We start from the raw sequence: 17,492 nt of genomic DNA, 5'->3' as shown, positions 1-17,492 counted from the left end.
CCCGCTGAGTTTCCCCTTTATACGCTTACGCGTGGATTATTTCCGTTGTGGCATCGACGCAGCTCTCAGGTTTATGTTTTGATGTCAACATTGGTTTAAAAACAAAAAAAAATCCTGCCTGACAGTTGTTTCAAGTTTCATTTCCCATCAATCAGCCGCTCTTTGCTATGATTCATATTAAAGCATCGTTAAAATCAACAGCTGGAATTTCTTTTTTTTTTTTCTTTTTTTAATTTTACTGTTGATGTGTCACTGTCACAAGTTTCTCTCGTTATTTTGGACATCACACTTCGTTCATTCTGTCAATAACCCAACTATTTCTGTTCCTCAAACTTGTTCTCGACATCAAGCGTCAGTTTTAGGTCTCAGTTCATCACCGCTCCCATTAGTTTAACACATTTAGCTTTTAAACTGAGGGCTGCAAATTATTTTATAAATGACAAATGTGAAAAATACTCAGTACTTTGCAAAAATATATACAGCTCTGGAAAAAATTAAGAGACCACTCCAAAATCTTCTTAATAAATCAGCATCTGTACATGTGTGGCCGCCATTCAATTTCAGTGTCTATTGAATTCAAACACAAGCACATCTCATTCTACTTAATGCTTTACTGATGAGGTGATCGCCTGAACCAAATTTTATAAGGAAGATCATAAAAACCACTGCTGCGATCAAAAATTGGCATTATTCCACCAATGTTGATCTCTGAACTCTACGCAAGTTTAAAAAAATGAGTGTTGTGTTGTTTAAAAGGACCTCGAACAATGCAAAGGAAACAATTATTTGCATTGTTCGAGGTCTGAAAACACTTGCATACTCTAAATGACAATATTTTTATTTCAAATATTGGGAGAAATGTTGTCCGTGGTTTATGGAATAAAACAAAAGTCTTAATTTTACTTAAACACACAGTAAAACCAGAGAAACTGGCTCTTCTGAAGTGGTCTCCTAAGTTTTTCCTGTGAAATCCTCACAGTGAAGAAGCTGAATCCCATGTACTGTATGCTTGATAAATGGTGATCAATCTACTCTATCAACTGACTCATCAACTCTCTGTTTCACCGTCACTACAGTTGTCGTCTTGTCACAGTGCAGGAGGAGTCGGCAGCAGAGGGCAGTGTAACTCCTCTACATCACGACAGAGCACAAAGGGAACTGTGATCCTGCAGAAACAGGAGCTTCACACCAACAACTTCCTATTTTTACATTGAGATATTTCTATTTCTTCTCTATCTAAATGCATCCAGCTGAACTTTTATTAATGTTTGGCTGCAGCAGCTTGTCGCCTTATTGTCTTCTACCCGTTGTCGTCTTCTTCTCAGTTGCTGGTGTCTCTGGCGTTTCCACTGTGCAGGTGAATCTCTGATGTAACTGCAGGTCAGTGGGTTTTAGTTTGGTGTTGGGACAGTTATTATACAGGTGGTGTAAACACAGCTCAGCAGCAGCGGTCAGTGACAGAGACACTTCCTGTTTTCATAGGTGTCGTTCGTTTGCAGCCTGGAAGAATGAGCAGCCGCCATGTTTGTACTGTAAGTTAATAACCTGTAGAGATTCATTGCAGACACTTGTTTTCCACTGAGGGAAGTTGCATCAGTGCAGCTTTTGTCTATTGAAGTACAAAAGATCAAAACATAATGAGACTATCATAAAATAACTTATTATGCTGTAATGATATGACTTTTTCATTTTATGAAATCATCCTCATCTTTATTTACATCCCATGATGTATGTTATGTTTGAAAAATCTAAAATTCATAATCTTTAAAAAAAAAAAAAAAAATGCTTGTTGAAATTTGAAGTGAATACCAAAACATATACATCAATGCACAGATATCAACAACAATAATAATCATAACACATCATACGTTTATTAAAAGAATAGTCAAATAAAAAAAAGAAAATAAAAGGCAGGATCAATGACTGCATGTTAACCAAATAACGTTTTTATTTTCATAAAAACTCTCCCAGATACAAACCTTTATGTCAAACTTCTCCAAACTCTGAATGATGCTGCTTCTACATTTTTCCAACATTGTGCAAGTCTCCCTGGTTAAATTAGTGAGTGAACACCCGTTTAATTCACTTATAATGAATTGCATTTGAATGACGGTGTAAACAATTCACAGCGCCTCTGGCTCAAACAAGCAGCTGTTAATACACAAACTCCACCCACCTCATACTGTATTACCTCACCTCGTATTTTACAATGTACGTAATCACCCTAATTAAATTCAGAAATTCAAAGTGTGTGTGTGTAGGTGTAGATCTAACCTGGAGAACCAGGTTCACTTGGCCCCCCTCGCTCCCTTGTTCCCTCCCTCCTTCCCTCGCTCCTTTCCTCCTTTCCTTTGCACTAATGAGTCAGTACATTTTGTCCGTCCACCTGGACCTGATCGTTTTACTGCACTCAGACTGACAGCTCCTGAAATTCCCACAACCTTGTATGGCCATAAGCAGCGTTGTCTGAGCGTCATGGAAAATGTTTTTTTTTTCCTTTTTAGTGGAGGAGGAGGAGGAGGAGGAGGAGGAGGAGGAAGGGGGCAAGTGGCAGTGGATATATTTAGGGTAAAGGAAGTGGGAACTGTCGCAGCGCAGACTGGAGAGAGAGTGAGTGAGAGAAAAGTGGTCGGTGTAGGAAACAGTTGAGCCGCTGATACAGTGAAGGACAGACTGACTATAAACACGTCGTCCATCACCTGTTTCCCTGGGGAACAGCAGCAGTGATTTATGGTTTACATTCTTCTGCAGGGAAGTTTACACTTTACACTGTGTGTACACCGTGAGTTAATGTGCAGGTTGTGTTTTATTAGCCAGACGCTGTCAGGAGAGGATGTTGGAGGAGACCATTTACATTTCTGGCTTATTTTTAAAGCATATTTTTTGCTTTTTTTTCTGTTGATAAATGATCAAATATTAAACTAAATGTTTGATTGATGCTGTATGTTATAACACATGGATACCACATCAAAGACATTGTACATCAGTCGGTTTTAATGGCCCCTTATGTCCAACTAAGGACAAACCTGCTACAGCACTGAATGTTTCTTTCATTTTACATGTAAGCTACATTAAAGGGATAGTTCAACATTTTGGCAAATTGGCCCACTGCCCTTGTGGGATTTTTTGGTTTCCCTTATAAAACTCATCAAATACACAATCCAACAACTCCAAAACGCTCTGGTGGACAAGTTGTGACGTGCACATGCACCACGCTATGAGATAATAACAGAACGTTACGAGACCGAGTTGTTTTAGAGGGAAATTCATGCAAAACCGCTGATGAACGTCGGGGACAGTTTTTCAGCAAGCAGTCTCTGCATTTACCTCTAAAACAACTCTGTCTCGTAACGTTGTGTTATTATATCTCAGTGTGGTGAATGTGCAGGTCACAACTTGTCCACCAGAGCGTTTTGGAGTAGTTGGATTGTGTATTTGATGAGTTTGATGAGGGAAACCAAGAAATCCAATTAGCCTCCGTAGCGTAGCTCTGAGCAGCTCACGGCTCTGCTCCGCCGTTCTAAAAATAGCTTGCACCGACAATTAAAGGTAACGAACCTACTGCTAAAACTATAGGGATTATGGTGATGGGCCAATTTGCCAAAATGTTGAACTGCCCCTTTAATATATCATATTAAGTAACAAAAAAAATCTCTATCTCTATTCTAATAATCTATCTTAACTTAATAAACTTAAAGTAACGTGCTTCTGGTTTGCACCATCCTCTCCTTCAGCTCCGTCTTCCAGGTTTATGTTCCTGTTGGCTTCTGTGGCGTTTCCATCCCTACTGTGCTCACAAGGAAACTGCCGACCAGACTGTTTAAAATCAGAATCAGCATCAATTACCTTATTGAAATGATCTAAATTATAGAAAATAGATAAACATATTTCCATATTTAACTTATTTACAGGTAATTTAAAACAAGTCTACACAGTGTGCACGGCCCAGGTGAGTCTCACAGCGCAGAGTTAATCGGTTTGTTGGCAACAGGCAGGAATGATTTGAATGTCGCTGTGTGGTTTAGTGAAACGTGGAGGAACAAGTCTGTTAATGAACGAGTTGCTGTGAAGAGGCTGCGTAGGTCACAGATGAAGACTCCTCCTAACACCCTGACTAACTCCTTGTTCTCTTTTTCTTTCAACACGTTACACTGCACCACAGTCTCCTGCTGCACTGAAGCTTTAGTGACGTCCTGCTCTTATAAACACCTCAACGCCTCAACGAGAAAGTCCCACAGCGAAACATCTCAGCTCTACTTTTCAAAAGAGATTTTTTTTTTTCCTGTGTGAGCATGCATGTGTGTCGTTGAGGATGTTCTTTTTAGCCCTGGAATGGATGTGGCACCACAAATCTCGTTGCACTTTGTTTATTGCAATGACAATAAAGGCTATTTGAATTTGAAAAGCAGCACACACAGCACAGTTGTCAGGTTGAGTCTATTTTATTGCAGAAGCAGATCCGTTTGGTTTGTACAGTTTTGTGTAAAGTACCTCTACAAGCGCATACAGTCAAAAACTCAGCCTGTTAGTTAAACAGTGTTAAGACGTAGAAAGAGACTTGAGTCTGTACACTTTGGTATCAGGTCGGATACCGTCCCTTTTCCTCCATTCTGTCCATCACACACACAGTCAGTCATCATCCGAAAAAACAACAAAAAACACTTAAATACATTTAAATACTCAATTAAAACTGACACCTTTTTACACCATATATATATCAAATTATTATGTCCACCTTGGATACGTGTGATGAGTTGGAGATGTGTCCTGTTTTCTGTATTAGTTTGGGGTGTTCTTGTTGTTGCTGGTTGATATCAGGGAACGGAAAAGAACGGAAAAAATAAATATAAGTTAAATTAAAAGCTTTTTAAGTTAGAATTTACATAACGATGACGTTACACTGACTGAACGGAGTACAGTGCATCACAGCAGGAACTGGTCAAAGAACTACTGATAGAAATATAAAAACAAAACAAAAAAGGACCTGTTGTCAAGTAACAGTGAATAGAAACATTTTTTAAACTCAGCTTTGCTAATAAACTAATTTATCAAAAAAAAAAAAAGAAAAAGAAAAACGCGTCTCTCTGACAGCGGACTTCACGAGGCTTTGTCGTTGTTGTTGTTGTTGCTGCTGCTGTGCTCCAGCCGAGCCACCATGACGGACACCAGCTTCTCCAGCTGCTGGGACCGGACGCGGCCGGTCTCCAGCACCTCCTCGTGGTTGGCCTTCTCCTGGCTGTCGTAGTCCATCACCGAGCGGTTGCTGATCAGGGAGAGGGCGAAGCAGCGCATGCCGGCGTGACGGGCGACGATCACCTCGTGGACGGTGCTCATCCCTGAGAGAGAAGGTGAAGGTGATTATTGATCATTTACACACTGACTACAAACTTATTTCATTTTTCTAATCTGTCATTACAAAATCATGATCCTAGCCTCGCATGTTTTTACCCATCTATGGTTTTTAAATCTGAATTGGAACCAAATCCAGCTAAAAGTGCAGCATGGGGTTGATTTACACTTAATATTCAAAGTGTTATAAAGTGTGTCCAAGGAAATTTCTTCCAAATGTTAAAGGGATAGTTCAACATTTTGGCAAATTGGCCCATTGCTATAATCTCTATAGTTTTAGCAGTAGGTTTGTTACCTTTAATTGTCGGTGCAAGCTATTTTTAGAACGGCGGAGCAGAGCCGTGAGCTGCTCAGAGCTACGCTACGGAGGCTCATGGGATTTCTTGGTTTCCCTCATCAAACTCATCAAATACACAATCCAACAACTCCAAAACGCTCTGGTGGACAAGTTGTGACCTGCACATTCACCACGCTATGAGATAATAACACAACGTTACCACACAGAGTTGTTTTAGAGGTAAATTCATGCAAAACCGGTGATGCACGTTCCCGTTGGGGACAGTTTTTCATCAAGCAGTCTCTGCATTTCCCTCTAAAACAACTCTTGTCTGGTAACGTTGTGTTATTATCTCATAGCGTGGTGAATGTGCAGGTCACAACTTGTCCACCAGAGCGTTGTGGAGTTGTTGGATTGTGTATTTGATGAGTTTGATGAGGGAAACCAAGAAATCCCATGAGTCTCCGTAGCGTAGCTCTGAGCAGCTCACGGCTCTGCTCCGCCGTTCTAAAAATATCTTGCACCAACAATTAAAGGTAACGAACCTACTGCTATGACTATAGGGATTATAGCAATGGGCCAATTTGCCAAAATGTTGAACTATCCCCTTGAATATATCATGACATTTGCTTGGACACACTTTAGTACTCAGTTGATACTGAATATCATCCAGGCCTTTGTCAGCTTTCTAATTTATCTTCTACAATTAATTAAATGTATTTCTGCCTGAGCTCTGATCCTGTGACTTGTTTCCTCCTCCTGTGTTTTAGTCAGCAGGACTTCTGTCTTCTTCCTCTGCACACATCACACCTTCTGAGATGTTTCTGTGATCTCAGTTTCAGAGTGAGATAAGATGGAAGTCGAGTACGTGACTCTTTTTTTTTCTCGTGAGAAGTAGAAGTGACGACTCACCGACGGCATCGGCGCCGAGCCTGTGCAGCAGGCGACACTCGGCGATGGTTTCGAAGGACGGACCTCCCAACACGCTGTACACGCCCTCCTTCAGGAAGTCGTAGCCCACCTCCGCCGCCACTTCGTGCGCCAGCTGCCTCAGCTCGCGGTCGTAGGCGTCGGACATGCAGGGGAAACGAACGCCAAACCTGCAGAGAGAGATAGATAGATAGAACTTTATTCATCCCGAAGGAAATTATTCGGCCAGGCCGCTCCAGAGGAAAATAACTTAGTTAAAGAAAATAAATAGGATACAAAGAGGAAAATATATGATAAAATATATCCTGCAATGTCTAGACAATATACACGACAAAGGAGCAACCTAGATATAAGTTAAAAGTTAAAATACAGTGCAACATTAATTTAAAAAGTGCTGTTAATACAAAAGTCCGAAAAACACAATCTAAAAATTTGAGATAGACACAGAGACAGAAGGAGGGAGACGGACGGTGTTGAGTCACGTCAAGTCCAACTCAAACTCACACGGCGGTGCTACAGTACGCAACACTGAAATGCAACTTTACAGGAAGACACAAAGTTTCACCACACCAGACCTGGAAGTGTTTCATTTTGATGCAGGAGACATGATGGCCGTGATGCTGTGTAACTTCCCCCCCCCTCAGAGGCTTTGATATGTGTTCATGTGCTGTAGAGATAAAACCAATTTGACCTCTGCTCCGAGTCTGGGAGTGGAAGTTAACGTGCTTTGAAGTTCGCCAACATCATAATCGCTCTAAATTGCAGCGTTTGACTTTGAGCCTGGCGGGAAACTTTTGTTGACACGAGCTGCTTCAGGGCTGAAATGTGGCAGATTTCTGTGTAGGAGACTGAGAAATGTGCAGCACAATAGAAGATGAAATATGGTGGGGGAGGGAAAAAAAAACTGAGTCCAGCTGCATCATGAATGAGCAGCAACTGTTTGTTTAGAGAAAAATAAGAGGAGACTTAATTGGATCACCACAGAGGGAAATTAGCATGAAATTGTCTGGGTGTAAAACTGTTCATTAGGAACAAACTCTTGTGTTTTAATCTAGTGGAATACATTTCATATTTTCAAGCTGTGATATGAGAGGTTGCCAGTGTTTATAGAATTTAAATAGAGTGAATTTGACCTTCTCTAGTCTCCAGGATTCATTTTAAAGGGTCTTTCCACTGTAAAAGAATTTGGCGACGAGCAATCAGGGATGCAAAAGAAATAAATTTTTTTTGTGTTGAATTAATCTTAATTTCTTTATTAAAACACGAGAGGTTATTCCTAATGAACAGTTTTACTTTTGTTACTGTGGACTATATGTATAACGTTGATACAGTTACATGGATAAATTATTTATGATTTTTTTTTTCTCTTTTCTCTTCTAATAGTTACTTTATTCTTATATATTTGGCCTATTTATTGATATATATATACATATACACACTCAAATTCTTTTAATTATTTATTTTTTATTATTATTTTATTTCTTTTTTTTAACCATATACTGTATATATACATATTTATTTAAAAAAAATCTTCTGATATGAATTTGTCGGTAACTTAGGCTACCTGTTTGTAAGGGTAACATTGGGTGTGTGGGGGGAAGAAAAAACACTTATTACTGACTTGTATAATAAATCTTTGTGACCCAACGTGGATTTTAAAAAAATGAGAGTGAGAGAAAAAAGAAAGAAATTGTCTGGGTGATGTGTTGTTGTATTAATTGTGAAATCCTGAGGTCAAATATAAATCATTTAAAATGATGTTTCAGTGAGTGTCACAAGACGGTTTCCTGCTGTTGTGACAAAAACAAAATTATGCAACTCAACAGGAAGTCCTGGTCGCTTTGAACGTTTAAACGTTTAAACATGCACACAATTAAATCTGACATGTGTCTCCGTCCTACCGGTCATCGTTGGGTCCAGCCAGAGGGTTGATTCCAGCGAAGCCCGGCATGTTGATGTGGTCCTTGATGACCATCACGTCGCCCACCTTGTAGTCCTGGTTGAGGCCGCCGGCCGCGTTGGTCATGATCATCGTCTCCACGCCCATCAGCTTGAAGACGCGCATGGGCAGCGTGATCTGAAACAAACACAACAAGGTAACACAAAACTCTGTTTAGAAAGTGAAAGGAGGTGAACTGAGGCCACGGCAGAATCTGATATCTCCGCCTTCTGCTATGTTGTTGTCTGTGTTTTCAGACGGCAGCTGAGTAGATAAACACACAGCAGATATAATCAACGTGGAATCTTAAAGGGTCCGTGCAGCCAAAAACACAAAAACAATGACAACATGTTCGCTCACTTTCCCTCAAGTTTCTGACCTTGGGTCTGGTCTGGTGTTTGAGCAGCTGGCTGTCTCTCCAGAAACAAGCTCTGCTGCCAGGTTTCATGGGAACGACTCGGAGCACAGTGACAGTGAACAGGACGTTCAGGAAGAGAAAAACTCCCTTTTTTAAAAAAAAGTTTAAACTGTTTTTTCCAGCAGCAGAAACGACTGTTTAATCCATCCCTTTCACACAAAACAAAAACTATTTGCAAAAGGTAATACCACTGATATTAAGGAAGGAGTATTCATTCAATTTAATTTAAGATAAGATAAGGAAACCTTTATCGTCTCTTTGTATGAAATTTTTTGTTGCAAAGCAGCTCTGCAAACATCACCGTCCTGCATTACATTTACACTGTTTTACTCTTCTGGTTGTTCAGCAATGTAATGGAGTGAGGAACAAAGGAGAGTTTGTGTTGGTAGGAAACTGAATATTTCACCTTGGGGGCAGATTTTGAGACATTTTTTTTTTGCCACCACTCACATCTCTACATCAGGACTGGGTGATATGATGGTGACAGGATTATTCCAGGTGGAGCGACGTGACTGCAGCGAACCATCGAGACATTCAACAAACTCATGCAACGAGTCACTGAATGTGTTTACTGTTGCTCATCCAACAAGGGTTTATTCAGGTGCTCCAGCCCAGAACAAGTGTACCTTTTATTTTTTTCAGAGGTCTGAGTCTGTGTTTTTTTACTAAGCTTTAAAGGGGACGTGTTATAGAAATATCACTTATCTTTTGAAGTATATTTTTGGGGCTTTTTATGTCTTTATTAGATAGCTCAACCTACTGTGCCCTGAAATATCACCTTTTGAAGGCTCTTTAACATATATTTGGGTGTTTGACTTGCCTTCCGACCAAACATTTTTTTTTTTAATTTTCAGGCTCCCGAGGTTGAAATCCATGTGGTTTTACGAACTGTTCCCTCAATTGTCATTGAATGATGTAATTCGTTTTTGAATTTGCATAATCCCACCCCTACCTGTGAGTACCTGCACCTAGAGCACTGGAAAAGAGAGTAACGACATGCATTGGTTCAATGGAAGCGCCTCCTGATGGCGGAACATGGGTATTGCAAAAGCGCCCAAGAACTACAACTCTGCATTGTTGGTGAATGAGCCAGTGTGGTATTTTCAATAATTTAAGGACATTTATAGATCACCCACGTTAATAGCATCATTGAGGATCCTTTACAGATAAACATTAACACATAGGTGAGTAAAAAAACAACAACAAAAAAAAAACAGTTGTCTACATTAATGTTTCAATCTACATTTTGTAATAAACAAATTATAAATATAATTTGATATGACCAAGACACCTAAAAACAAAAACACGGCCGTTTTCATCAATTTACAAGCAAGTGGGCAACACACATACATTGGAGTGAATGGGTTTTCTGGGCGCTTTTGCAATACCCATATCCTGCCACTCGGGGCGCAAAACCCTTAACACAGGAGTCAATGGTGGTGTCGTTACTCTCTTCTCCAGTGCTCTACCTGCACCAGTAGAAGGGGCGGGGCAAGCAGTGGTTCATTTGCATTTAAAGGGACAGGCACTGAAACCAGCCGTTCTGAACAGGGCTGTTTAGAGAGGATGAAAAGAGCTGTGATGTTTGATCCTTGGGGAATTTTGACTAAAGCATCTCACAGACACGTCGTTAAGACACCTGGGAACTATTTTCATTTGTGGGAAAGGGGCAGAATATGTCTCCTTTAACGTTCCTGACTGCTGCAGGCTGTGGCCGCCACTCACCTTCTGGATGGGGTAGCCCTCGTACAGGTGGAACCTGCCCTGCATGCAAACACACGGCTTCCCTTTTAGTGTCCCAAACACCAGCTGGCCTGCGTGACCATGCACTGCAACACACACACACACACACACAAACACACACACACGCTTGTTAGACACCCAGTGCAAACGTGCACACAAAAACACACGCACACACACACATTGATGTTAACAGCTGTTTTCCCGGAGCGGCTGCGGGCTGTGCATACCTGTGCTCCTGGGGAAGTTGGGAATGTCGCTGTACTTGAAGACCTGCGGGTCCTTGAGCATCTCGGCCAGCCCCCCCAGGCCCGAGCCGCACACGATCCCCACCTTGGGACGCACTTGTGTGTTGGACATCAGCCAGTCAGCTGCGGCGCGGCACTCATCATAGCTGTCGCTGAGAGAGAAGGAGAGGTAAAGGATCAGTCACAGAGACGTTCAGAGGCACCAGCACCAGAACGGGCCTGTAGACGGTTTATCACAGAGGAGTGGGACGTGTCGGGCTGCACGATTAATGGAAATATAATCAAAACTGCTACGTGTGTCCAACTATAAAATGTATAAATGAGTCACACTGTTGTGAGGCGACAGAGATGCTCCAAACTGCAAATCAAAATGGAAAAAGATCATTCCAACTCATTGCAATATGGTTATTATTTTATTTCATGTAGTTGAAGTTTGAGGTGTCATTGTGATCGTTTTCATTTTACTTCATATAATCAATTCAACACCAACTTCTCCAACATATTTTACTGTTTGATGGGACAATATTGTCTGTGATTCAGACAGAAACTCTCAGTTTTAGATTTTAGATTCTTATTCTCTAAGCTTTTAATTCATGTTTTAATTGTATTATAACCATACATGTTTTAAATAATAACCTTTTTTATCAACTGGTATCTTTACCAACAACAGTCATATAAATAACAACTTTACCCTCAATGATTTTTGAGTTTAAATAAAGGAAAAATCATTTTTTATTAAAAGCGACAATGGAGCTCTTTGGTTTTGACACACTGTAGATGTAAACAATGTCCTCATTTCACCGCATTCAACAACCAGGAAATAACGCTGTAATATCTGATTGAAGCCATCCTGCCCATTCGCTGAACCAGTTTCCTGGCTCTGATCTTTATTTACATAGACAGACACACAAGTTAGACACACAGTATGTCCTGGTATGTGCGTACTTTAAAAGGTTTGCGTTCTTTAAATGTGCAAACAGTGCGTCATGTAGAGTGAGAGCTTAAACACACTTTACAGTATTTATCAAAGACACACACCCAAACACATAATGCATATTTATGTACCTGTGAGGACAAGCAGGAATTACGAGTCGAGCCCTTTCATTAGTTTCACATCGTAAACGTCTGTCTGGAGCATCTGGTCTCTTCACACACACCTTAAAATTACAACAAACACTCTGAACAGACTTAATACCATTTATTCTATAGTTTGTTGTAATGATATGTCATGTGATAACAGTATTTACATTATATCAAGTAAAAACTGCACAAAATGCTTTTAAATTTTTTTGTTTAAGAATTGTCTCCTGCTGAAAAGTAAAATGTTATTTTATTTGGCATACCGATTGTACATGGAAACTCAGCTCGGTTTTTGTCTGGGATTAATGAAACTAAAGAAGGCCAAACATCTCAATTATGAGGATTTAGTGCTGTACAGGATGGTAAAACTGAATATGTGGACAAAATAAGACATTTGAAGAAGCTACTTTGGACTTTCAATTAGACTTTTTTTTTTTCATTATTTGCTACATAACAAATGACTGAGAACAATAATAATTGATTAAATCTATTAAAGACCGGGTAAACCAAATTCAGTAATTTTCTTCTTATCATATTAATTAGGCCTTAAATGTGTCCCTCAAAACATGTAAAAAGTATTTTTCCCATTCATCATTTCCTTGAGGAGCTAGGACTCAGAGACTGTTCTGTGTGCAGGTTTTGAATGGGCGGGCTTAAGTCGAAGGCCGCTTTACGTAAAGCGGCCGTACTTACATAAACCCGCCCCCTGCTCTGCTCTACGTATAAATACATTCAGCCAACTGACTTCAGAGGTTTTCCGTCCCACTTGCTCTTCAGTCTAGCTGAAACATGTGTAACAGCCAGTTAACTAAATGTAGTTCACACAGGGGAGACCACTACTGTCTTGTTCCTTCATATAAGGAGTTTACAGCGCTAACGTTAACGTATTCACACTGTGATAAACAGCAGTCACCGCGGGGAGAGAGGCTGACTCCCCCGGTCACACACCCGAGGAGGATCCCTCACGTTACACAGCAGCAGCAGCAGCTAGGCTACAACACCGTCCTTTGACCAGAGTCTCCCTCATTAACACACTGTCCGACCAAACAGCCTCCTCTCATCCACACACACGGGAGACCAGCCATACAATCACGGACGGAAAACACCGTAAAAAAAAAAAAAAAAAACTCCGCCGTGGTCCCGGCCACACGTCCGAGCAGACACACAGCTGATCAAACCATTTCTTACCTTCACTCTGGTCTCTAAAACAGTCAGCAGCAGCATCAGTAGTCATCCAGCATCAACAGTTTATTAATCCACCGATATTATTCCCGTTTTGATCGTTACTCGCGGTCAGGACACTTGAAGCTAAAGCTAAGCTAACGTTAGCTAAAAACTTTATTTTTTTCACACAATTCAAATTTCACACAATGCAAAACGATGCAACACGCTGACCGGTAACGAGATGTAAATAGGAGCAGCATGGTGGATTATAACCTGTTGCAGCTGGATGACTGCAGCAGCTGCTGGGACTGTTTTAGACACGAAGAGTGAAGGTAAGAAATATTTCCTGAAGTTTTATCAGTGTCGGTGCTGAGGACTGGGGTGTGTGGTGGAGTGTGTTTGAGGTCACTTTCCCGTCTTTATTTCATGACAACATGTACATGTTTAGGTTGTGTATCAGAGACGTTCAATGAAGCCTAGCTCTCCTGTCATGGGGCGTGGTTTCTTTGCCTGCAGCAGACACACCCTCACCGTTCTGAAGCAGAGAAAACTGCTCATTTATTGACAACTTTGATGCAGAATTTTATATACTTAACGACTTTTTTAGTCCTCCAAATTTGACTGAGTGGTTAATAATATGTTTTCCTGTGGTATTATAAACTTAAAACACATATTTATTCTTGGTTTACCCGGTCTTTAAATGTAGCCATAAAAGAAGCTAATATTGTTTTTTTTTTAATCTGAATGGTGAGTTTTCAGTCAAGTTCTACCTGAAAGTAAAAAAAACAATACATCTCATTCATCAATACTAAAACATTTCAATAACTCAGTCTCATTGCAGTTCAGTGGTTTAAATTAAATATAAAACTAATTTTATATTCAAAAGGCAGAATAGTGAAATGAACAGGCTTTTCTATTTAGAGAGGGGGGTTACGTGCGCTCTGTCACCAACCACCCCGCACATTAATAGCGTGGATGTGATGACGTCAGAGTGCGGGAAGGGAAGGGAGGGGGTCTGCCAGCTGTGACGTGATATATGGCACATGTGGGCCAAACACAATAGGAGCCCACTGGCGCTGACTCATAAACACACTCATTCAGAAACAACGCAGCGCCACCACCACAACCTTCCTGTAGGCTAGGCGGGCGGCGGGCGCGCGACGTCGGCTCGTTTGAAGTAGTGACGTCAGAGCCCGCATGTTGCCAACGCACAAGAGTTTCTCTCTCTTTTTCTTCCCCCCCTCCTCCTCCTCCTCTCCTCCTCCTAACCCGTTGAACCGAACACGTTTCCCTTCAACAGCCTCCTCTTCATCTTCATCTTCCTCCTCCGCATCTTCTTCATCTTCATCTTCCTCGTGGAGAAATAGGAAAAAAAACAAAAAAAAAACGCATCCGGAGGCGCGCGACATCCTCACGCGCGCGTTTTCATAGCACTTTTTTAATGAGGGGTTGTAATAAGCGCAGCGGCTTCTCTAGTTTCATGTGAAGCGGCGTAAAAGGAAGTTTGAGATAAACAGACAGTAAAAACATTTCACTTCCCCTGTTTCCCGAGCGACAGGAAGCCGGTGATGGTTCAGGTACATCACGGCAAAATATGTACAAAATGTAGCCTACACAAGATGATTTTATGATACACAAGTAGTTATTATATTATGTGTGTGTGTTTAATTATGATATTAGAATGAATATCCGTGACTCACCCGGACACAACCTCGGATACGGAGAGCATGATGATGAAGCGTGATGCAGACGGCGTCACCAGGTTTATTCCGCGTTGAATTGAGTCTGTGAGACGTTTGTGTCGCGTTTGACCAGTTTCCCTGTTGGTATGGGACCAGTGTGAGGTCTCTCAGTCCCCTCCCAGCAGCACCAACCCCTCGATGACGCCGGGGATCCGATTGGCTGAAGCGCAGGCGTGTAACCTACACACAAATGCAATGGTGCGTTCAAGAGCTTGTTCCAAAATGAGATTCCCCCGCCCCAAAATGTGGATGGAATCTGTGACAAATCACACACGAGGCAGGCATGTGTTATTACTCACAATCAGGTTGATTTTTTTTCTTTCTCTTCAATTATCACTGTCAAAAAGAGTTTGGAAATCAATACAGTAACACTTTGAAATCACTTTAGTTGATTTAAAAAAAAAGTTTTATTCTCACTATAAATTAAAAATGATAAATAAATATAGGCCTAAGTAGTCCTAAATGTGCCTAATGTAGCTATTTTTGAAAGCCTACAAATAAAATCCTGAGTGTAGGCCACTTTTTTTAGTGCAGTTTCTATTGCCTTTACATTAAAGGGAAGTTTGCACATGAACTAAGACAAACAAGATGAACAAGACTATATATATATATATGAGGGAAAAAAAAGCCACTTTAGTGATTAGTTATAACTTATAGGCTAATACATCATTATTTCTGACTTTTCTCTTAGTTTTTGTATAATTTTTTGTATTATGCAGCCTACACGACCGCTCAGGAGTCTTAGTTATAGGAAATTCCGACAGACCGTGAAGGCAACGACTCTCAACGTGGTCGTGTTGCTGTTGGTGCTGATGCAATCGACTCGCACGAGACTAGAGATACAGACAAGAAGATAAAAATCCCGGTTGATCACCCATCATACTTTTTTCAATAATAACATTAAGGATGTAAAAATATAATTATTTAATCAAAGAAAACCTATTGATCTACTGTCCTTTTTCCTTTTTTGAATAAGTAGGAGGGGATTTTTTTTTCTTCCTCTGTGAAAATCCCCTGTACAGGTATATGTGCATAAGAAGAGATAAGACATGGCAGTGAGCAGCAGATGTTAATCTTAAATGACATATAACAAAAGACTGTAGCCTACGTTTTAGAAACAAATTCAGATTTAAAAGAAGATAAATTCTTTCACATTCTTTCAAACTCTTCTTTCTGACAGGATCGGTCACATGGGCCTCCTGTCTGTGTGTCAGCAGCAACAGTCACACCTGCAGCTTTAGCCTGTTGTGGGATAAACAAATGTGTTTGATAGAAATAAAACACTGCAATTTACAGTATAATTTCAATAGGTTTTTAAAATCAAGCTGAAAGAGCTTGTGACCTAGAGGAGCTACAAGGTTATTGATTCATTCTAAGTAAAAGGTTTGTTTGATTCCTTTGGGAGCTTTAAAGTGATTTTATGACTGCAGTTTGTCACTTAGATAATGAGATGTCCTGGGTTGTGACATGTTGGACTGATGCAGGGAGGAAGAAGAAATGCTGAAAGTCTGCTCCGAACTTTTCATGTTATGTTTCATAGAAATTGTCTGTCAGATATGGCGCTAAACAAATATGTACGGACTGATACCAGACAGCTTAAAGGACATCTGGGATTTATGACTTGACAGAGGTTCCTCAAGATCTGTAGCAGTCGTCCTTTCAACTTAAAACTTTCAAAGATAAACTTTATTTATACAATAGGAACTTAATTTGTATAAAAACATCTGTGTTTGTGTGTCAAATCAAATACAACCCAACAGCAACAGTCTACACACACACACACACACACACACACACACACACACACACACACACACACACACACACACACACACACACACACACACACACACACACACACACACACACACACACACACACACACAGTGCTCATCCACCCAAAAAAGAGACATAATAAATAGAAACACAAACAAGTATCTGGTAATCAGAGTCAGAATTACTTTATTGATCCCCAAAGTAAAATTCCTAACTTGTAATGTTAATGATAAAAAATGTAGTGTAATTTACATTTAGAAAAAACAAGGATAGAAATAATAAAAATAATATTTTATAATACATTACCCACCCTTAAAATATACATAAAGCCAATAGCAGAACATAAAAATAAAAAAGGGTAAATAGAGGAGTCTTTGAAATGAGCAGATCGTTTGTCGTCTACACTGAAACAACTGAGATCTCACCAGAATCTGTCGAGATGACTCCTGCAAATTCTGATTGATGAAGTTTTAAGAGTTTAACAACAATGAGCTCGACAAACAGAGAGACGAAGGCCGTGTCGTTTATTATGTTGGAAACACACAGGATAACAAGTTCGTATGCATTTCTGATAGTGTAGGTGTGTCCCATTCCACTGTACATACAGTACATAGTATACTTACACGTGCGTGTGTTGTGTTGTTTTGTTTCACACACCTGCTGTGATGTGATGGCTGCACAGAGCAGCCAGTGTTCTGGTTTCCCTCTGTTATGTAACAGCTGATCTGTATTCTCACGGTCGTGGGGCCCTTCTTCGTCCTGATGAGCCATGCAGACAAAACCCTGCTGCTCTCACGCGCTCTGAGGAGCTTGGCAGAAAAACTCAGGG

The 17,492-nt window shown here is 40.5% G+C and overlaps 1 protein-coding gene across 1 annotated transcript; it reads right to left on the bottom strand.

Annotated features, from left to right (window-relative positions):
• Positions 1-4,466: 4,466 nt before the first annotated feature.
• Positions 4,467-14,977, bottom strand: pnp5b (purine nucleoside phosphorylase 5b). Its single transcript, XM_083991879.1, has 6 exons — positions 14,846-14,977; positions 10,884-11,053; positions 10,639-10,742; positions 8,458-8,633; positions 6,539-6,726; positions 4,467-5,336 (listed from the first exon to the last, which is right to left on the bottom strand). Exons 1-6 carry the CDS (start codon positions 14,872-14,874, stop codon positions 5,098-5,100), a joined length of 906 nt encoding a protein of 301 aa, XP_083848005.1. The 5' UTR covers positions 14,875-14,977; the 3' UTR covers positions 4,467-5,097.
• Positions 14,978-17,492: the final 2,515 nt, after the last annotated feature.

This window comes from Trachurus trachurus, assembly GCF_905171665.1.
Source record: "Trachurus trachurus genome assembly, chromosome: 17".
Lineage (NCBI taxonomy): Eukaryota > Metazoa > Chordata > Actinopteri > Carangiformes > Carangidae > Trachurus > Trachurus trachurus.
This window is presented reverse-complemented; position numbering and strand designations above follow the sequence as displayed.